The sequence below is a fragment of the Dasypus novemcinctus genome, chromosome 21, assembly GCF_030445035.2.
Source record: "Dasypus novemcinctus isolate mDasNov1 chromosome 21, mDasNov1.1.hap2, whole genome shotgun sequence".
Taxonomy (NCBI): domain Eukaryota; kingdom Metazoa; phylum Chordata; class Mammalia; order Cingulata; family Dasypodidae; genus Dasypus; species Dasypus novemcinctus.
Window position 1 is genome coordinate 46,498,330 of NC_080693.1, and position 21,421 is coordinate 46,519,750.

A 21,421-nucleotide genomic window follows, 5' to 3' on the forward strand; every position below is an offset into this window, starting at 1 on the left:
TGTCTGTTCTCTGTGTCTGTTTGCTGTGTGTTCTCCTTTATCTGCTTTTGTTGTTGTTAGTGGCACAGGAACGTGTGTTTCTTTTTGTTGTGTCAGCTCTCCGTGTGTGCAGCGCCGTTCCTGGGCAGGCTGCACTTTCTTTCACGCTGGGTGGCTCTCCTTATGAGGCGCACTCCTTGTGTGTGGGGCTCCCCTACGTAGGGACACCCCTGCGTGGCATGGCACTCCTTGCACACATCAGCGTTGAGTATGGGCCAGCTCCACACGGGTCAAGGAGGCCCGGGGTTTGAACCGCAGACCTCCCATGTGGTAGGCGGATGCCCTAACAACTGGGCCAAGTCTGCTTCCCATATTCTATCTATTGATGTGAGTGGCGTGTTGAAGTCTCCATCTGTTATTATAGAGAAATCTGTTTAAGTTTTGCCAGAGTTTGCCTCATGTATTTTGGGGCACTCTGGTTAGGTGCATATAGATACTATGACTTTTATTCCTTTTTGGTGGTTTGCCCCTTTTATTAATATATAATGACCTTCTGCATCTCTTTTTACTTCTTTGCGTTTAAAATCTGGTTTGTCTCACCGTAGTATAGCTACCTCTTGTCTCTTTTGATTGCTATTTACGTGAAACATCTTTTTCTAATCTTTCACTTTCAGTCTATTTGTATTCTTGGAGATAAGGTAAATATCCTGCAGACAGCATATGGATGGTTCATGTTTTCTTATCCATTCTCTCAGCTAACGTCCTTGATTGGGATGTTTAATCTATTAACTTTCAGTGTTACCATTGTAGAGGCATTACTTCAACCATTTTATCCTTTGGCTTTCATATGTCATATCTTATATTTGTCCATCTTTTTACCCTTTTGCTTACCCTTTCTGATAGTCTTCACTTCTGCACTCTTCCAAGCTTCTGTCTCTTGTCTTTTCTGGCTGTAGAACTCCCTTTAGAGTTTCCCCCAGAGCTGAATTCTTGTTTACAAACTCTCTTAGTTTTTGTTTATCTGTGGCTATTTTAAGCTCACTGTAGTAGTGAAGGACAGTTTTGCCAGATAAAGAATTCTTGACTGGCACTTTTTCTCTTTCTGTATCATGTTGTATCATACCACTACCTTCTCCCCTCCATGGTTTCAGAAGAGAAATTCCTACTAAGACTTACTAGACATTCCTTTATATGTGATGTTTTGCTTTTCCCTTGCTGATTTCAGAATTTTCTCTTAATCTTTGGCATTTGTTATTCTGCATATTATGTGTCTTTGGGTAGCTGTATTTTGATTTATTCTAATTGGAGAGCACTCTGCTTCCCTGATGTGTATATTCATGTATTTCATGAGAGTTGGGAAATTTTCAGCTGTTATTTCCTCAGATACTCTTTTTGCCCCTTTTCTGTTCTCGTCTCCTTCTAGAACTCTCATAAAACATGTGTTGGTGCACTTTGTGTTACTGTGCAACTCTCTGAGCCCCTGCTCAATTTTTTCCATTCTTTTCTCTCTTTTCTTTTTTCTCTTCAATTTCAGTTGTTCTTTTCTTTATGTCACTAATTCTTTCTTCCAGGATTTCAAATCTTCTATTGTGTGCCTCTGTTGTATTTTTAATCTCACTTATTGTGTCTTTCATTGACATAAGCTGTTATTTTTCTATCCAAGATTTCAAATTTTTCTTTATGCTCACTCAGTGTCTTCTTTCAGATCTTTTCATTTCTTTAGCCATATTGTCTTTCAACTCCATAATTTGATTTTTAAGCTTTGTATGAACCTCACTGATTGCTTTTTCAATTCCCATGTCTCATTTGGCGCTTTGATCTATTTCTTAGCTCAAGTCATATCTTCTGTTTTCTTTGTATGGCTTGTAATTTTTCACTAGGCATCTGATTCTGATGCTGAGTTTTCTCTGATGTCCAGCTTCTTTCTCTTGTCTAGGGTTTTACTGTTAAGTAGTTGTGTGCTACCACTGTTTTTGACTCTTGGTTCAACTTGTTCTTTATATTTAGGATTTCCCCTGTTTAACTGCTCAGGTGAGGAGTAAGGACCTAGTAATGGTATGCAGGCCAGTTTCGAAGGGCCTTTGAAGAGGAGGCAATAAAGGCACCTGATTGCCTCTTTCTTTTATTATTTTCCCCTTCTTTTTGTACAACTTTCTGGTCTGCCAGCTGGTGGTGGTCTTTGTCAGACCTCTCAGCTTAGACCCCAGATGCTAAGGGGGAATGTAACTCCTCAGGTGGGTGGGTGCTACAGAAGTAACGCCCTCAGGGACTGGCCAAGCCTCACAACCAAACTTTCTCAGAAGATGTTCTATACCTTTGGCCAGCCACATCCTCCCTCTCTCTGCCTCTTCAGCAACCAGCTAATGGCCTTAGGGTAGGTTTTTGAGAAGGAAATTTATTTTTAGCTCCCTGCTGGCTCTCAGGGCAGTGTGCAACCCCTCCAATGCAGTAGACCAAGTTTGCTGGCCAAAATCTGAATTTGCTGTAGGCTGTGTCCCTATCTCTCCCTTTCTTGGGGAAAAGGACCCCTGCAACCTCTCAGTTGACGACCACTGCAGCCCCCAGCCACTGCAGCCCACAGACTATTTACTCTGTAGGTAGGGGGAAGGGCACTTGCTGCTTTTGCAGGTCTGTTCTTGGGATTTTTCAGCCAGCTGGGACTCCTGTCCTTTGCCCTTCTCTCTTCTGGGTGGTGTCCTGCCTTCACCTGGTGTCCTGAGCCCTAGAGTAGCACTCCAGATAGTCTCCACCATTCTCTAAATAAAGTTGCTTTGGCATTTTACATTCTCACTGACAGTATATGAGGTTGACCTTTTCTCCATATTCTTGCCAACACTTGTTTTTTTCTGTCATATTTTTAAAAATAGCCATTCTAGTGTGTGTAAAGTAGTATCTCAGACTGATTATGATTTGCATTTCCTTGATGGCTCTTGATGTTGGGCATCTTTTCATGCCTTATTAGCATTTGGTGAAATGTCTGTTTTAATCTTTTGCCCATTTTAAAATTGGGTTTTGCTTTTATTCTTAATTTGTAAGACTACCTTATATATTCTGAATCCTAGACTTATATTAGATATATGATTGCAAATATTCTCTCCCATTCTACGGGCTTTCTTTTCACTTTCTTGATAGTGGCCTCTGACATGGAAAAGTTTTAAATTTTGATTGAGTCCTGTTTGCGTTCTTTGCTTTTTTTGTTGCCTCTGCTATAGATGTCAAATCTAAGAAACCTTTGCCTAATCTAAAGACATAGCAATTTACACCTATGTTTTCTTCTCCAAGTTTTATAGTTTTGACTATTTTTTTTAAGGGTTTTTATTTTATTTTGTTTATTCCCCACCACCACCTTGTTGCCTACACTCGCCATCTGCTCTCTGTCCATTCACTGTGTGTTCTGTGTCTGCTTGTCTTATCTTCTTGTCTTCTCTTTAGGAGGCACTGGGAACCGATCCCAGAACCTCTGATGTTGGAGATAGGCTTTCAGTTGCTTGAGCCACCTCAGCTCCCTGGTCTGCTGTATCTCTCATTGTCTTTCCTCTGTGTCACTTTTTTTGTTATTGTGTTAGCTTGCAGCACAGGCCAGCTCTCCGCAGCACGAGCCAGCTTACCTTTGCCAGGAGGCCCCAGGAATCACACCTGGGACCCCTCATTTGGTAGATGGGACCCCAATCGCTTGAGCCACATTCTCTTCTCTAGTTTTGACTCTTAATATTTAAGTCCTTTATAATTTTGATTAAGCTTATATATATAATGTTTGCATATAATTTCATTATTTTGCATTTGCCTGTCCAGTTGTTTCAGAACCCTTTGTTATAAAAACTCTTCCTTCACCATTGATTGTCATGGCACCTTTGTCCAGATAGATAGATAAATAGGTAGGTAGACAGACAGACAGACAGATATTTATGGAAAAAGATATATAGATATCTGTTGACAAAGATTTAACCATAGATATATAGGTTTATTTCTGGACTTTTCTTTTTCATTGATCTGTATGTCTGTTCTTAAGCCAGTACCAGACAGTTTTGATTACTTGATTACTGTAGCTTTATATAGTGAGTTTTGAAACAGAAGTGTGAGTCCTTCAACTTTCTTCTTTTTCAAGATTTGCTATTCTGGGTCTCCTACATCTTCATCTGAATTTTAGGATCAGCTTGTCAAATTTCCACCAAAAAAAGACAGCTGGAATTTTGATTGCTTTGAATTGTAGATCTTTTTGTGGAGAAACACTTAAGTGTTCTAGACAACGAATGCAGAATGGCTTTCCATTGCATTTATTCAGATCTTTATTTTTCTTCAGCAGTGTGTAATAGTTTTCAGTGTAGAAGTTTTGCACTTCTTTTGTTAAATTTGTCCCTAAATATTTTATTCTTTTTGATGCTTTTGTAATGGAATTGTTGTCTTAATTTGGTGCATAGAAAGACTATTATTATATATTGATCTTTCAGCCTATAATCTTGCTGAACCTGTTTATTAGCATTTGATGAATTTCTTCTGCTTTCTTTTTATTTTTAAAAATTCTTTATCTAACTTCTTAAACTTAGAATTTATCCATATTAGGTCAGTTTCCATTTTAAAAAATCAATTCAATTTCATGGCTATACATTTTCCTCTGAATACTTTTTGGCTCCTACCATTTTGAAATAAAGTACTGTAATTATGACTCATTTCTAATTCATCATAGATTTTCTTTTAATAATATTTTAGAATTTCCAAGTGTTTTGGCAGTTATACTTTTTTTTTCATATTTACCAGATTTAAAAAAAAATTACTATACTTTCTTAATTCCTCTGTGCTTTATGGTAGGAATAATAGGAGCTTCGTATTCTCAGTCAAGATAATAGCATGTAGGATTATAACACAAATAAGATAATGTATAATATACATGTACTTCAACAGCAGCCTGGTTCATGTTATCTTGTTTTGAAGTTAAAATTAGAAGTAATGGGAAGCGGACTTGGCCCAATGGATAGGGCATCCGCCTACCACATGGGAGGTCTGCAGTTCAAACCCCGGGCCTCCTTGACCCATGTAGAGCTGGCCCATGTGCAGTGCTGATGCACGCAAGGAGTGTTCTGCCACGCAGGGGTGTCCCCCCCGTAGGGGAGCCCCATGCACAAGGAATACGCCCCGTAAAGAGAGCCGCCCCAGCACGAAAGAAAGTGTAGCCTGCCCAAGAATGACACTGCACACATGGAGAGCTGACACAACAAGATGATGCAACAAAAAGAAACACAGATTCCTGGTGCCTCTGATAAGGATAGAAGCAGTCACAAAAGAACATACAGCAAATGGACACAGAGCAAACAACTGGGGGAGTGAGGTGGTAAATAAATAAATCTTTTTAAAAAAATTAGAAGTATAGTTTGCTGGTGTTTAGGCATCTGATTAGGATGTAGTTTACTCAGATGCTCAATTTATTTCTATTTGTAGGGAATTAGTGGCAAATTTGATTCTTGGCTTGACTTTCGATTGTTAGGATTGTCCCTGCTGGTTTCTCAAAACTGGGCACTGAACCCAGTAATTGGTTATAGACTTGCTTCCTGGGGCCTTGGGGAGGCAGGCTACAGAGGCCAGAAAAAGCCTTTCCCACTTATTTTTCTTTTCTCATGTACACTGCCTTGGTCTGCCAGCAGACAGCACTCTTTGACAGCTCTCAGTTCAATACCTGGTCCCAGTGTATTTGTTGCAACATAGACGGGATCAATGTGATAGAGTTTACTGTATGGAGACTGCGAGCCTTGTAATTTAAACTTTCTCTGAGACAGTTCTCCATCCTTCTCTGGCAGCCCCCTCCCTTTTCCTGCCTAGGAAATATTTCTACTCCCTTCGGAGTCCTCAGCAATCAGATGTCGGGGTTAGTAGAGAAGAAGATTGGGAGGGCCTTGTATGTTTAGTCTCTGCTGGCTCCCTAGGCAAACAGTGGTGCAGCCCCACCCAGCCTGGAAGGGTTTCTGGGACAAGGCAGACCAAATTTGTGAGTCAAAAGCTGAGTCAGCCTTAGGCTGTGTCCCTCTCTCTCCCCTTTCTTGGGTTGGTAGATCCCTGGAACCCCCTTTGTCTGTAGTGGCAGGTCCAGAGGCCTGAGAGTTCTGAAGTGTCTTTAGTCTCAGTGATGGTACCAATAGAGCAGCTGTTGCTTTCAACTCAGAGTTCTGTTGTCCTGATTTCCTTCCTTTGTTCCTCCTCTGGGCAGCATCCAGCCTTCACCTGGTGTCCTAGAACTCTAGAAAATCTTTTCCTAGGTTGTTTCAGCCTATCCTCTAGCTGTTTTTTCTGGAGGAGAAGAGAGTCCTGAGTCTTTCTAGTCCTCCATCTTTCCAGAAGCCGGTTATACTTCTGTTGTTAATTTTTTATTTATTTGCATTGAGATTAGAGAACAGATCTGGTATGAGTTTTCTTCTGCCATTTTTAAAGTTAAGATTCTGCACCATAAGCAGCAAAACAGGAATGCTTTTGGCATATAACCCCAAATAAACCATTTGGGTCACAGTATCCTATTTTATTTTATTTTATTAATTTAGTTTAATTTTTAAAATATTTATTTTTAGAAAGCTTTAAATTACAATATATATTACATCAAAAATATGGGGGAGTCCCATATAACCCATACTCTCACCCTCCCATGCTTTACCACATTAAAAACATCTTTCATTAGTGTGGTATATTTGTTACAGTTGATGTATACATACTGAAGCATTGGTACCAACCATGGACTATAGTTTTACCTTAGAGTTTACAGTGTGTCCTGCATAATTATATAGGTTTTGACAAAATATATAATGGTCTATATCCATCATTGCAATGTCAGGCAAATCCCACAAATGTCCCCATGTTACACCTATTCCTCTTCCTCCCTTCACTCAGAACCTTTGGTGGTCACTGTCTTTATATCAATGATACAAGTTCTTCCATTGCTAGAATAATAAGTGAACAATAGAATAATAATGAGTCTACTTTAGTACTTCGTTCATTCTCCAGCCAGTTTTGAAGATTTTGGGATAGTGATGCCTACTCTGATTGAGGGGGGCTTTTTTATTATTTTTTTCATTTTTGTATTTACTTATTTACTTAAAATATATTTTTTGAAGATTTATTTATTTTTATTTATTTCTCTCCCCTTCCCCTGTCCCAGTTGTCTGCTTTCTGTGTCCATTTGCTGTGTGTTCTTCTGTGACTGCTCCTATCCTTATCATCGGCACCTGAAATCTGTGTTTCTTTTTGTTGAGTCAGGTCTCCGTGTGTGTGGCACCATTTCTGGGCAGGCTGCACTTTCTTTCGCGCTGGCTGGCTCTCCTTATGGGGTGCACTCCTTGCGTGTGGGCTCCCCTATGTGGAGGACACCCCTGCGTGGCGGGGCACTCCTAGCACGCATCAGCACTGTTCATGGTCCAGCTCCACACAGGTCAAGGAGGCCCGGGATTTGAACTGCGGACCTCCCATGTGGTAGGCGGACGCCCTATCCATTGGGCCAAGTCCGCTTCCCAAATTAAAATATTTTTTAAGCTTTAGATTACATGTATATTATTCTATTTATTTTAGACATAGTGGACAGAGCACCTTCCATGGTTGGTAAGAGTAAATCTTTTACTGCCCAGGTAGTGAGTTTCATGTTCTTTGGTCACATTTAGAAATGTTTTAACATGTCTTTGCAGCAACAAATAAGAAGAGTAATTCACCCAAGCCGTCTCGGTCCAGTATTGTGGGTAGCTTGTCACTTCGAAGAGCAGTGGATTCTGGAGAAAATAGTCATTCCAAAGGAGACAGTCAAACTGTAACTGAAGGTAAATTTGGGGAGTTAGAATGGAATTATGGCAGGTAGTTGTCTGTTGTGAATTGATATTATGGTGTAACTTTAAATCTTGAGCACCAAGAATACTGAAATTAATTTGAAATATCTTTGATCTCACAAAGACAGAATCAGTCCTCCAGTTAGATTGGACTTAATAGTTTTAAGTCACTTACATCAGAAACATTGGGATATATTGATGTTTTCTGCAGTTAAAAATGTATATGTGGTGATACCCTTTTTTCTAAAATGGAAACTTGAGAAAGAACTTTTGCATTATTTGCCTCCTTTCTGAATATCCCCTTCCTTTTTCCACAGGCTCCCCAGGAAGCTCTCAGACTGGGAGCAGGTACAGTTCTCCGCAAGCCTTAACACATGGCAGTATCAGTGACACGCTCCCCAAAACTGAAGACCAGCAATGTAAAGCTTTGGATTCGGATGCTGTTGTGGTTGCAGTTTTCAGTGGCTTACATACTGTTGAAAAAAGGAGGAAAATGGTCACTTTGGGGTAAATTAAGTTATTTTGTTTATGTAATAGACTAATAACTTCATTTGGGCCTCTTAAGTCTATATAACCATGAACAAAATAAATTTTGTTAAGCTTTTAGTGGACAGAAAGTTCATTTGTTTTATTATTAAAATGGAACCATAAAAGTATCACAGTCCTTTTTTAAAAAAAACAAATAGGCTGAGATAGTACTAGATGATTAGTTTAAATATGTTGTAGCTCATTTTCACTTAGAAGTTCTAATAATAATGGCATAAAAAAAAGTGTGAGCTTTACCTTTTGAGGTTTTTTTTCCTCAGGTTTTTCCCCATCCCATATTTTCAAAGACATTTGTGCTGTGCTGTATTATGTCTTTTTGTTTTGTTTTGTTTTGTTTTGTTTTGGAACAAAGCCGTTCTAGTAATTTTATTATTTCATTTTATTTTTCTATTTTGTTTTAATAGGAATTGAACCTGGTACCTCATATATGCAAAGCAGGCACTCAACTCCTGAGCTACACATGCTTCCCAGTTCTAGTAATTTTATTTTAATGCTACTTTTCTGATTTATCTCACTGTTTATCTCTCTTCTCATGAAAATGTCCGCAAAACATATAGGCATGGGGAGTGGATGTAGCTCAGTGATGTAGTGCCTGCTTCCCATGTATATGAGGTTCCAGGTCCATTCCCCGGTGCCTCCTTAAACAACAGTAAGAACAACAACAACAACATACACGCATACATCATTTTACTGTGCTTATTGCACTCTGCAGACTCAGTATTTTTTTACAAATTGCAGTTTTATTGCAACCCAGTGTTGAGCAAAGGCTATTGATACCATTTTTCCAACAGCATGTTGGGAAAGTCTCTTTGTCACATTTTGGTAATTCTTGCAATATTTCAAATTGTTATTATGTCATTGTTGACTTATGATCAGTGGTCTTTGATGTTACTGCTGTAATTGTTTTGGGGACATCACAGACCATGCCCAATCAGATGGTGAACTTAATATTATGTGTGTTCTGAGTGCTCTACCAACCTGCCATCCATTCCCCTGTCTCTCTCCCTTTCCTCGGGTTTCCCCTATTCCCTAAGCCACAACAATATTGAAATTGGGCAAATTAATAATCCCATAGTGGCTTCTAAAAGTCCAAGTGAAAGGAAGAGTCATCTGTCTCTGAGTTTAAATCAAAAGCTTGAAATGTTTAAGTGGGTAAAGCATGTCGAGAGCCTAGACAAGCCAAAAGCCAGACCTTTTGCACCAAACTTAGCCAAGTTGTGAATGGAAAGGAAAAGTTCTTGAAGGAAATAAAAAGTACTACTCCAGTGAACACCTGAATGATAAAAAAGCAAAACAGTCTTATTGCTGATATGGAGAAAGTTTTAGTGATCTGGACAGATCAAACCAGCCACAGCATTCCCTTAGGCCAAAGCCTAATGCAGAGTAAGGCTCTACCACTTCAGTTCTGTGAAGGCTGAGAGAGGTGAGGAGGCTGCAGAAGTAAAGTTAGAAGCTAGCACGTGCTGGTTCATGAGGTTTAAGGAAACATGCTGCCTCCATAACATCAAAGTGCAAGGTGGATGGGAAAGCTGCATCAAGTTCACCAGAAAATCTAGCTAAGATCATTGATGAAGGTGGCTACGCCAAACAACGGATTTTCAATATAGACAGAACAACCTTTATTTGGAAAAAGATGCCACCTAGGATGTCACAGTTAGTGAGAAGTCAATGCCTGGCTAAAAACTTCAAAGGAAAGACTGCCTCTCTTGTTAATAGCTAATGCAGCTGGTGACTTTAAGTTGAAGCTGATGCACATCTACCATTCAGAAAATCCTAGGTCCCTACAGAATGATGGCACATCTACTCTGCCTGTGCTCTACACGTGAACCAACAAAGCCTGGATGACAGCACATCTGTTTACAACATGGTTACTGAGTATTTTAAGCCCACTGTTAAGATCTACTGCTCAAAAAAAAGATTCCTTTCAAAATATTACTGTTCACTGAGAATGTACCTGGTCACTGAAGAGCTCTGATGAAGATGTGCAGTAAGATTGTTTTCATGCAAATGTGGTGGAAACAGCAAGAGACCTAGAATTGGAAGCGGAGCCTAAAGATGTGACTGAATTGCTGCAATCTCATGATACAACGTGAGTGAATGAGAGTTGCTTCTTAATGCATGAGCAAACAGCGTAGTTTCTTGAAATGGGATCTACTTCTGGTGAAGATGTGAACATTGTTGAAATGACAGTAAAGGATTTGGAATATTACAGAAACTTGGTAATACAGTGGCAGAGTTTGAGAGGATTAACTCCTAAGTTGAAATAAGTTTTATATGAGTAAAGGCCACCAAATAGAATCACATGCTGTAGGGAAATCTTTCATAAAAGGAAGAATCAGTTGGTGCAGCAAACTTTATTGCTGTCTTATTTTAAGAAATTGCCACATACACCACCCTGAAACATAAACTCAAATCCTATCCAGATTAATTAAACTTCCATCCATTTTAAAGCTCGAATAATTACAGAGTATATTGTTTATGCATGTGCTACATGAGCCGAGCCATTAAAATCCATCTGCTGTTCTATTTCATGGATTTAAATATATTTCCAAATTTAAACAATGGAATGATTCTACCTTGGAGACTTTTAAAAGCAACTTGAATTAAATTTAGAGAAAGATTAAAATCCCTTACATTCATTTAATTTAATGCAGTTTAAATGTCTGAATAATCATTGTGTCTAAAGGGATAGCTGGTGGTTTAGTTTTGTGGTTTAGCTGAAATTTTAAACAGTGAAAAGGTGTGATAGTCTTTCCCCCCCTGTTCCATAGTCTTAATTTATACATGTTCCTTTCAAGCTAAAGTTGAAACTAGCTTTTGTATTTTCTTTTGTTACATACGTATTTACATCTACTCTTGGTCATGTAGATTGAACATGTTGAACATAGGGTCTTTTCTAGATGGTAAGATTCTGTACAAATGTTTCCAGCTCTTCCCTATAATGCTCATTTTACAATTAATTGTATTTCTCAGCCTGGTGCATGTATTGTTATCCAGCTTACTTCTTTTTCCATTGCATGATTTTTTAAAAATGGTTTTGAATGTAAATAAGTGGTTCAGAAATGGAAGGGGAAAAGAATGTTAAGTGAAAATTTCCCCATACCTGTCTCCCATTTGCCTAGTTTTACACCTCCCCCACCCTCATCTACACATATTCCTGCAGTGTGGTATATCTTCTTAATTTTTATGCAACTGTGACCCTGTAATTCTTTAATACAAATGGGGTACCATATTTTCCCACTCAATAATATATCTCAAAAGTCTTCCTTTATTAAGCAAATTCATAGTCAGAAACTAGAACCTAGGTTATGAGAGGCTGGGCTCAGGATAAGAAATAGGGAGTTAATGCTTAAATTGTATAGAGTTTCTCTTTGGGTTGATGGAAAAGTTTTGTTTTGTTTTGTTTTTTTTAAGATTTATTTATCCCTACCCCTACCCCATCTTCTACCCCCCTTTTTCTGCTCTCTCTGTCCCTTTGCTGTACATTCTTCTGTGTTTGCTTGTCTTCTCTTTAGCAAGCAATGGGGAACCAATCTTGGGACCTTCTGGAGTGGTAGAGTGGTGCTTAATCTCTTACACCACCTCAGCTCCCTGGTCTGCTACATCTCTTACTGTTTCTCCTCTGTGTCTCTTTTTTGTTGTGTCATCTTGCTGTGCCAGCTCTCTGCTTGCGTCAGCTTGCCGCGTGGGCCAGCACTCTGCTTATGCCAGCTCTCTGCTCTGGCCCGCTTGCCATGTGGGCCAGCTTGCCTTCACTAAGAGGCCCCAGGAATTGAACCCTGGGCCTCCCATATGGTAGACGGGAGCCCAATTGCTTGAGCCACATCCACTTCCCGGAGAAGTTTTGGTAATTGATGGTGGTGATGGTAGTACAGCATTGTGAATGTAATAACAGTGCTCAATTATACATTTTAATCGGCTCAAAAAGGTTACATTGTAGGTCGTATATATGTTACTGGAATTGAAATTTTTAAAAAACTTCAGAAGTACACAACACAAATAGGAACCCTAATGTTATCTATGGACTATAGTTAATAGTACAATCATAAAAGTGTTCTTTCTTCAGTTGTAATAAATGGAACATACCAATGCAAGGTGTTAATTATAGGGTGGTATAGCAATTTGATATTATTGATGAATTCCACAAAGAAATATTGGATTATGTTTGTAAACCAGTTTTTCCTCTGGGCATATGAGATTATTTGCCCAGATTATGTGTCAGTAGGGCATTGATGGGGTGGTGGGTGGGGACTTGCAGATAAAAGCCGTGGCAAAGGACAGAGTTAAGGGTTTTTGATGTTGAAGTTTGATTCTGAAGCCTTAAGCTGGAGCCCCAGGAAGTAAGCACGCAGAGGAAAAAGAAGCAAGCCCCGGAAAGGGAGAAACCCAGGAAACCTGAACCTTCGCAGACGTTGGCAGCCATCTTGCTCCAAAACGTGAAAATAGACTTTGGTGAGGGAAGTAACTTATGCTTTATGGCCTGGTATCTGTAAGCTCCTACCCCAAAAAAATATCCTTTATGAAAACCATCCAAATTTCTGGTATTTTGCATCAGCACCCCTTTGGCTGACTAATAGGCAGTATGTGGGAATTCTGTATTTTTTGCATGATTTTTCTATAAACTTGAAACTTTGATTTTAAAAAAATAGAGTAATTGAAGAGAACAAATGCAGTTAACTGACAAAGCTTAAATTTATGCCAGCTTGCAAAGGGAGAAATGTTTACAGTATCACAGAGCAGGGCAAAGAAGGGTAGATTTGGAACTGAGAGGCAGTTGGCAACTGACATACCACCCAGTGGTATAAAAAAATTATTAAAGAACCTTGGATTTTAATTTTCTACTACAGAGTTATCTTAGAATAGAATACAGCAAATACACAGAGGTAAGTACAGTGTTCCCAAACTTTAAAAATCAGCTGGGATCTTTATTAAAAATACCGATTCTCAGCCACATCCTCTGAATATTCTCATTCTGTAGGTAATTAATTAGAACCCCATGTATTCTGTATTTTTAACAAGAGCCCTGGGTGATTCCTATCATTGGGCAAGTTTGGTAACACTGGTTGAATAAATATTTTCCTCAGTATTAAAATAACTGCTTCCTGATTTTTAATGTGTGTGTAATTTTAGCCAAGCTCTTTGTTTTAAAATTTTTAAATGTATATTTAAAAGCTGTGAGGAACTCAAGAGACAAATACTTCAATAAAAAAAAGTCTTCATTAATGAGAACATATTATTAGAGCTTAAACTTATTTTTATTGAGATAATCTTAGGCTCACATGTGTTGTAGGAAATAATACAGGCCCCTGAGTTATTGAGGGGCAATGACTAGTGAAGGAGGATCATCCATTGATAAGCCCTTAATATTGATAACTGTATTTATGAACTTTTACACTTGAAATCAAAACGTAGCCTAGTATTATAGGGTGCCTAAGAGTTCACTCCTGAGAGCCTCCTTGTTGCTTAAATGTGGCCTTTCTCTAAGCCTAACTCAGCGTATAAATGCATACCTTTCCCCCAGCATGGGACATGAGTCCTGGGGATGAACCTCCTTCACACCAAGGAATTACTACCAGGCACCAACTAACAGTGCAACTGGAAAAAGACCTTGACCAAAAGGGTCAAAAAGTAAAGACAAATGAGTTTACATAGCTAAGACAGTTCAAAGTGAGTGGGACAATCATTCTAGAAGTTATGCTTATGCATGTTTCAGCAGGATCTCATTGACTGCCAAAGCAAATACTACCTCAAACTGTGGGGCTCATGAGGGCTCTGGAAACATCCCGACACTATGGCCAGGGCAGATAGCTCAGGAGTTTTATTCTTGCCTGTGGGCCCTACCTTGGAATTTAGGCTCCCCCATTGGACTCAGTTTTGATTTCCCTGAACATGGCTCTTCTGACCCTTCTATTTGAACCTATAATTAGTACTAGCACTGATAGTTGTACGTCCTGATAGGTGTACGTCCAAGAGACGAAAATCTTTGGGCTGTCCATATGCCAGCTTGACCGTGAATCTCAATGGAGTGGCAACACCTACTCTCCAGTTCATTGGCTCATCTAGGACAACTAACAAGGAGATGATGATGGACAATGACCATTCCAAGGGACCGAGAGCATCTACAACTGCAAGAGAGTTCCATCCATCTGCCCCATGAGATTGAAGCCCCCTCTCAATTAGAGGTGGAGTGGACATCACCATCCCAGAATCCTCAGGATTGGGGAATAAACTGTGGACTAAAGTGACTTACTGGTATTCTGTTGTAGACTTATTGTGATTCTAGTAATGGAAGAAATTATTTCGTTGACGTGGAGGCAGTTGCCACTGGAGGTTCTGAGGGCAGGGAGAGGGAGAAGCAGGTGAAATATGGGGGCATTTTGGGGATTTGGGAATTGTTCTGAATGGCATTACAATGACAGATACAGGCCATTACATATCTTGCCATAACCCACAAAATTGTGTGGGAAATAGTGTAAACTACAGTATAAACTATAATTGTAATGAATGTACCATACTAATGAAGAATGTTGTTAATGTGGAAAAATGTGGGAGGTGTAGGGGAATCCCCTATATTTTTACATAATGTTTATGTAATCTAAATATCTTTTTTAAAAGAAAATTTAAAAATATATTTAAAAAAATAATAGCTCGGGAAACGGACTTTGGCCCAGCGGTTAGGGCGTCCGTCTACCACACGGGAGGTCCGCAGTTCAAACCCTGGGCCTCCTTGACCCGTGTGGAGCTGGCCCATGCGCAGTGCTGATGCATGCAAGGAGTGCCCTGCCACACAGGGGTGTCCCCCGCGTAGGGGAGCCCCACGTGCAAGGAGTGCACCCGTAAGGAGAGCTGCCCAGCGCGAAAGAAAGTGCAGCCTGCCGAGGAATGGCGCCACCCACACTTCCCGTGCTGCTGACAACAACAGAAGCGGACAAAGAAACAAGAAGAGGACAAAGAAACAAGACGCAGCAAAAAGACACAGAAAACAGACAACTGGGGGAAGGGAGGGGAGGGGAATTAAATAAATAAAAATAAATCTTAAAAAAAAATAAAATAAAATAATAGCTCATGTATACCTCATTCATTTTTCTCTGGGGCAACATTTTGTAAAACTCCGATACAGTATCACAACCAGGGTATTGATGTTGATACAAGCCATCATTTCATAACCTTCCTTGTGAATCTTCTAGTGATATTTTTTTAATTTTTGAAAATTAATATAAAAACCCCAGTTACAAATGTCCTACTTAGTTTCATGTTCAGTTTTAAGACAAGAGGAAAATAAATCTCTGACTTGTTATACAAAAGCACCAAATTGTTTTGTTTCTCTTGTAGAACTAATGCTAAAGGAGGTCGTCTGGAAGGAATTCAAATGACTGATTTGGAAAATAATTCTGCAACTGGGGAATTACAATCTATACCACCTGAAGGAGCTTCAGCTGCCATTGAGGAAGGTGAATTTTAAATTGGGTAGGGAAAGGGTAGGGTAATTACCTTTTTTTTTTTTGGTGGTGGTGGTAGGGAGTGAATAAATATATTAGTAAAAATATATTTTAGTAAAAATATTTTTGAGCCATCATCTGCTCTGCGACTCATCACTATCTGAACAGAGCAGTCATGCCACTGAATTTGATTGACTAGGATGTTAAGCACAGAGGAAGGTAAAATGGATAATTTTCTACATAAAAGTCATGTCTTACTAGAAGAGGTATTTGTAGGAGAAAAATATCTGCTGATAATTTATCTTCTCATTTATTATTGGTATGGTGCCACTTCTATAATACCAGGCATTAAATTTTTTGCTGGATAGGCAGAGATGAATTATGTATGCTCATAGGCCCCAAACAACTAATTAGAATACCAAGTGTTAAAATTATGTTGTCTCTTAAAGTCAGTCTTAATTAACATCTGTAGATTGCTTTGCTTTTCTTGTAGAAACATTCCAAGCTCTAAATGCTTTTAAAATCTCTCTGCCAGTTCACTGTTAATTACACTTCCTACTATTTCTTCTACTAGTTCTTCCATGTTCGTTTTTTAAAATCTTAAAGCATAGAAGATACGTTGTAATTTTGGATAACAGAAGGTCCTTGAAACAGGCTGTGTGTATTGCCCTTCCTTTCTGTGGCCTTTGTATGTTAGAAGAAAAGAAGAAAAGAATGTTAATTTTCCTGCTGCTATTTTTACATTGAAATTTGTTTTCATTTCTCAGTGAAACTTTGCCCCCTTTCATCTCTGCCCTCATTTGAATTTCAGTGATTGATGAATTGTTGTCAAAATATACATACAGTGCCAGCACCTACCTCTGACTGTCCTATGTAAGGGTGCATGGGTGGCAGCATTTTCAGCTTTTTCACTTAAATAGTAAACATTTTCTTCTTTCCTCTCAGTTGGTGCTCCTGTGGTGCACAGTAGAAGACTTTAAATGGAAAGGATTTTTAAAGAGAAGAATTGATTGTTAAAACTGTAAGAAGGAAAGAACATAAGGGATGAGTAGGAATAAGCAGATGAACGATAGTAAATGAGGAGGCCAGAGGAGAAGCAGAGGTCACATCACGAGGAATTATATTATATATATCCTAGATAGAATTTGGGCTTTCACTTTGAGGTGGTCTAAGCTAGCAGTGAGATAATGAGATTGTGTTTTAAAATTCTTACTCTAGCTGCATTTTGGAGAATGTACTTTGGGAGGTGAGGATGAGGTATAGAACTGGAAGCAGGAGACTGGTAAGAAGCATGTTAAATTAATCTAAGTGAGAGATGACATGGACTTCTTTCTGGAAGAAGTCTGGAACTTCTAGATTCTAATATATTAGCAGTTTTTATATGTAAAAAGCTGGGTCAAATGAAAAAAAAAAAAGCACTGAAATTTTTGACATCAGATTCATTTCTTATTAAAGCTAATTATTGACAACTTATCCTAAATTGGAGAGAGGAATTTGCTTGGCTACATTTAGGTTCTGTTGTATACTTTCAAGTCTTTGAAGGTATGGGATTATTCAGGTAGGGTTTAGAGCCAAGAAGTTAGTGTTATTCAATAACACATTTTATGTAAGGATTATTGTGATACAAAGCACGTAGAACTCAATAGGAAAAGTTGTTGTAAAAATCATCAGTGCCAAGGAGTACATTCTTGCACTTTATTGTTATCTAAAACACCTCTGTTTACAGCTAGAGACTCAGGATAAACAATGAGAAAGGTGCCCAGCTTTTGAGGCTGCAAGTAGGGAATACGGTAGACAAATGAATCTCTGGGCCTCTTGGAATATGCTGTGTTTGTGAGAGACCAATGGGATCTTGTTCTCATCAGCTTGAGCTAATTCTCAGGGAACCTTTATTTTCTCTATCTATATGATACTTCTACTATAAGTTACAAAAACTCAAAGAACTGGTTTATACAATAAGGAAAGTTTGCCCTCTTCCATGAAGTCTCTCTTTAACAAGAAGTCTCACCTAATAGAGCAGTTTCAGGGTTGGAAAATTTAGCTGTTAATGCCATCAAGGTTTTTTCCATCTTATGCTCTGCCAGTATTCATGAAATGGCTTAGCTCCCTCCATGGTTGCAAAATGGTTGCTGCAATTCCAAATTAAATGTGGAATCAGAACACCATCCTTAGAATGGGGAAGGATTATTTCATCCTATATATTTATATTTATCAATAAGAAAAACCTTTCCCAGAAGCACCTCAACAACTTTCTAACTTTGCCTTATTTCTCATTGATCAGAATCTATCATACTTGGCCTAGTCCAAACATTTGATACTCCCTGCCACCATCCATTCCACATGGCCATGTGGAAGAGGGACGATACCTGAACAATATTGAGGTGTTTTGTTTGTTTGTTTTTCTTTTAAAAGGATGTCCAGGATTTGAACCGTGGACCTCCCATGTGGTAGACGGACGCCCCATCCACTGGGCCAAGTCCGCTTCCCGAGGTGTTTTTTTTTTAAAAGATTTATTTATTTATTTAATTCCTCCCCCCCTCCCCCGGTTGTCTGTTCTCTGTGTCTGTTTGCTGCATCTTGTTTCTTTGTCCGCTTCTGTTGTCAGCGGCACAGGAAGTGTGGGTGGCGCCATTCCTGGGCAGGCTGCACTTTCCTTCGCGCTGGGCAGCTCTCCTTAAGGGGCGCACTCCTTGCGCGTGGGGCTCCCCGATGCGGGGGACACCCCTGCGTGGCAGGGCACTTCTTGCGTGCATCAGCTCTGCACATGGGCCAGCTCCACACAGTTCAAGGAGGCCCGGGGTTTGAACCGCGGACCTCCCATGTGGTAGACGGACGCCCTAACCACTGGGCCAAGTCCGTTTCCCAAGGTGGTTTTGATTGAAGGGAGGCAGATGGATGGGCTGATAGATAAAATACAAAGTGTCTCCTACACCAAAATAATTAGCAGTTAATTTATTTTTCAAGCCTCTGAAATTTTAGCATCCTTTCATAAAGGAGTTATAACTCATGAATTACTTTGCACAGTACTGAGCATATAATGGATGCTCGAAATGTGTGATAGGTGATTGATACAGACATAACCTATTAAGGTGCAGGTTTTTTCATATTAACATTGCTTGAAGAATCTTATGTAAAACAGATTGTTACAATTGCTGTCAATGACAGGTGTGTGAAAACCTTCTTTTGACATCTTCTGGTGAGATCAAGAAAGCTCTACTTTTCAACCTTCTTAAGAGTTGATGAAAGGAAAGTGTACTTGGCCCAATGGATAGGGTGTCTGCCTACCACATGGGATGTCCGCAGTTCAAACCCGGGGCTTCCTTGACCCTTGTGGAGCTGGTCCATGTGCAGTGCTGATGCGTGCAAGGAGTGCCACGCCACTCAGGAGTGTGGGATGCCCCAAGCACAAGGAGTGCGCCCGGTAAGAAGAACTGCCCAGCACGAAAGAAAGTGCAGCCTGCCCAAGAATGGCGCCACACACGCGTAGAGCTGACATAGCAAGATGACGCAACAAAAAGAAACACAGATTCCCGGTGCCGCTGATAAGGATAGAAACGGTCACAGAAGAACACACAGCGAATGGACACAGAGAGCAGGCAACTGGGGAAGAGGGGGAAGGTAGAAAAATATATAAAAATACATCTTTAAAAAAAAAGAAGCCAACCAATTTCTGGTATTTTGCATCAGCACCCCTTTGACTAATACAGCACTATTCGTGTTCAATAAATGTCTCAGAGACTTATCTTTGGTCTGTTCATGCGCTGGTTGAACCCTGAATCTCAGCAGAGTTGCAATTCCTACTCTCCAGTTCCGTGGACTCACCCAGGACAACTAACAAGGAAATGATTATGGACAGTGCCCATCCCAAGGAACAGTTTCCGCAACTGCAAACAAGATAGTTCCGTCCAACTGGCCCATGTGATCTAATTTTATTTCCTTATATACAGTTCCTTTGTCTGCCAGCAGATGGTGTCCTTTGGCACACTTCTCAGTAAACCTATTGGAGTGTGTTAGCTGTAACGTCAACCACAACAGTATCAGAGGATCCTACCTCAGAGGCTTTTCATGCCTTGTAATTCAAAATTTCTACAAGGCTCTTCTTCAACCTTTGCTGGCAGCTTCCTCCCTTTTCCTGGGTAGGAAGTAATTCCACTCTCCTCTGTGTCTTCAACAACCAGTCCTGGTCAGTAGAGAGCATGATTGAGAGGGTCAAATCCTTTTAGTCCCATGCCAGCTCCCAGGACAAGCAGTGGCACTACCCCTCGCGGTCTGGAAGTCCTTGTGGAACACAGTCAACCAAATTTGTTGGCAAAAAGCTGAATCAGGCCTAGGCTGTGTCCCTGGCTCTACCATTTCCTGGGGAGGTGGATCTCTTTTCCTGCCCCCCCTCCCCACATCTTCCAGCCTGAGACCAAAGAATTCAAATCTGTCTGCTCGTGGGGTGGGAAAGGATGGCCAATGGCTGTAGCTGCAGCTTCTTTTCACAGGCTTTCCATCAAGATTTTTTTCTTGTTCCCCTTTCTCTCCTGGGTGGTGTCCAACCTTCCCCTGGTGTCCTAAACCCTAGAACATTTTTTCCAGGCCATTTTGCCTGTCCTGTAGCTTATTTTTATGGAAGCGAAGAGAGTCTAGAGCCTTTTCTAATCTGCCATCTACCGAGATATCAAATATAATAATTAATCTTAATCAGCATGGAAACATTACTGGTTTGTAGGAATCTACCTACATCAAGCAGAAAATCAAAACTGAATGCTGAGGGAAGCGGCTGTGGCTCAATTAGTTGGGCTCCCATCTACCATATGGAAGGCCCTGGATTCATGTCCCAGGGCCTCCTTGTGAAGGCAGGCTCATCCATATGCTCCAGGAGCTGCCTGGCCCGCAGATGCCATGGAGAGCCAACTCAGCAAGGTGACGCAATAAAAAAGGGAGACAAGCAAAAAAAACCACAGAAGAGTGCACAGCAAGTGGACACAGAATAAGCAAATCTCAAGTGGGGAGGGAAAATTTTTAAAAAAGCAAAAGACTGAATGCTAATACCTGGGAATTACAAGTTAAAGTTAATAGAATTGTAGTGGAGAGGAATGTTCACAATGAAACCAGTTAGTTCTGCTTGTAGTGGTTTCATTTTATACATCCTGTCTGCTGTGAAGTAAATATTGATGAATTTATACATAGTATATTTTATACTAATCCTATGAGTGGTGTTCCAGGAAATAAGTGTTGTAAGGAAAATGTAAGTATTTACATGTGCTTTTTTTTTTTCAAGGAGGCACTGGGGATTGAACCCAGGGCTTCTCATATGTGGGAAATTCGCACCCAAGCACTGAGCAGCATCGGCTCCACTTAAGTTTGTATTTTTGACAGGTGATTCTATGCAGTGTTGTAAAGTTTCCTGAGTTGTGTTGTATTATTTGAGTATTAACCAACCCAATAATGTTCACAGGTGTTTTCAGCATTTGCATATTTACTCTAAATTATGGTTCTTTGAAAATACTGCCAGTTAAACAGTTTTTTTAAAAAGGTATTCATATAATGCATAAAGAGTTTGAAAGATGTTGGACGTAATTAATGCATAGCTTATGATTTTGGGGAATTCTCAGAATTTCAGAGAATTCCAGTTCCTTGTTCCTAAATCCCAATGATTAATAACTGTTAGGAATTCACAGA

General features: G+C 39.8%; 1 protein-coding gene across 7 annotated transcripts in view; it reads left to right on the plus strand.

The window, feature by feature from the left end:
- Positions 1-21,421, plus strand: part of TRIM37 (tripartite motif containing 37) — a 223,966-nt gene that overhangs the window by 133,626 nt on the left and 68,919 nt on the right. For all 7 annotated transcript variants that reach the window (XM_071210891.1, XM_058283891.1, XM_058283895.1 and 4 more), the window contains 3 exons: positions 7,635-7,763; positions 8,087-8,276; positions 15,648-15,766. In XM_071210891.1, the coding sequence (XP_071066992.1) occupies positions 7,635-7,763; positions 8,087-8,276; positions 15,648-15,766 (438 nt within the window). The remainder of the gene's footprint in view (positions 1-7,634; positions 7,764-8,086; positions 8,277-15,647; positions 15,767-21,421) is intronic.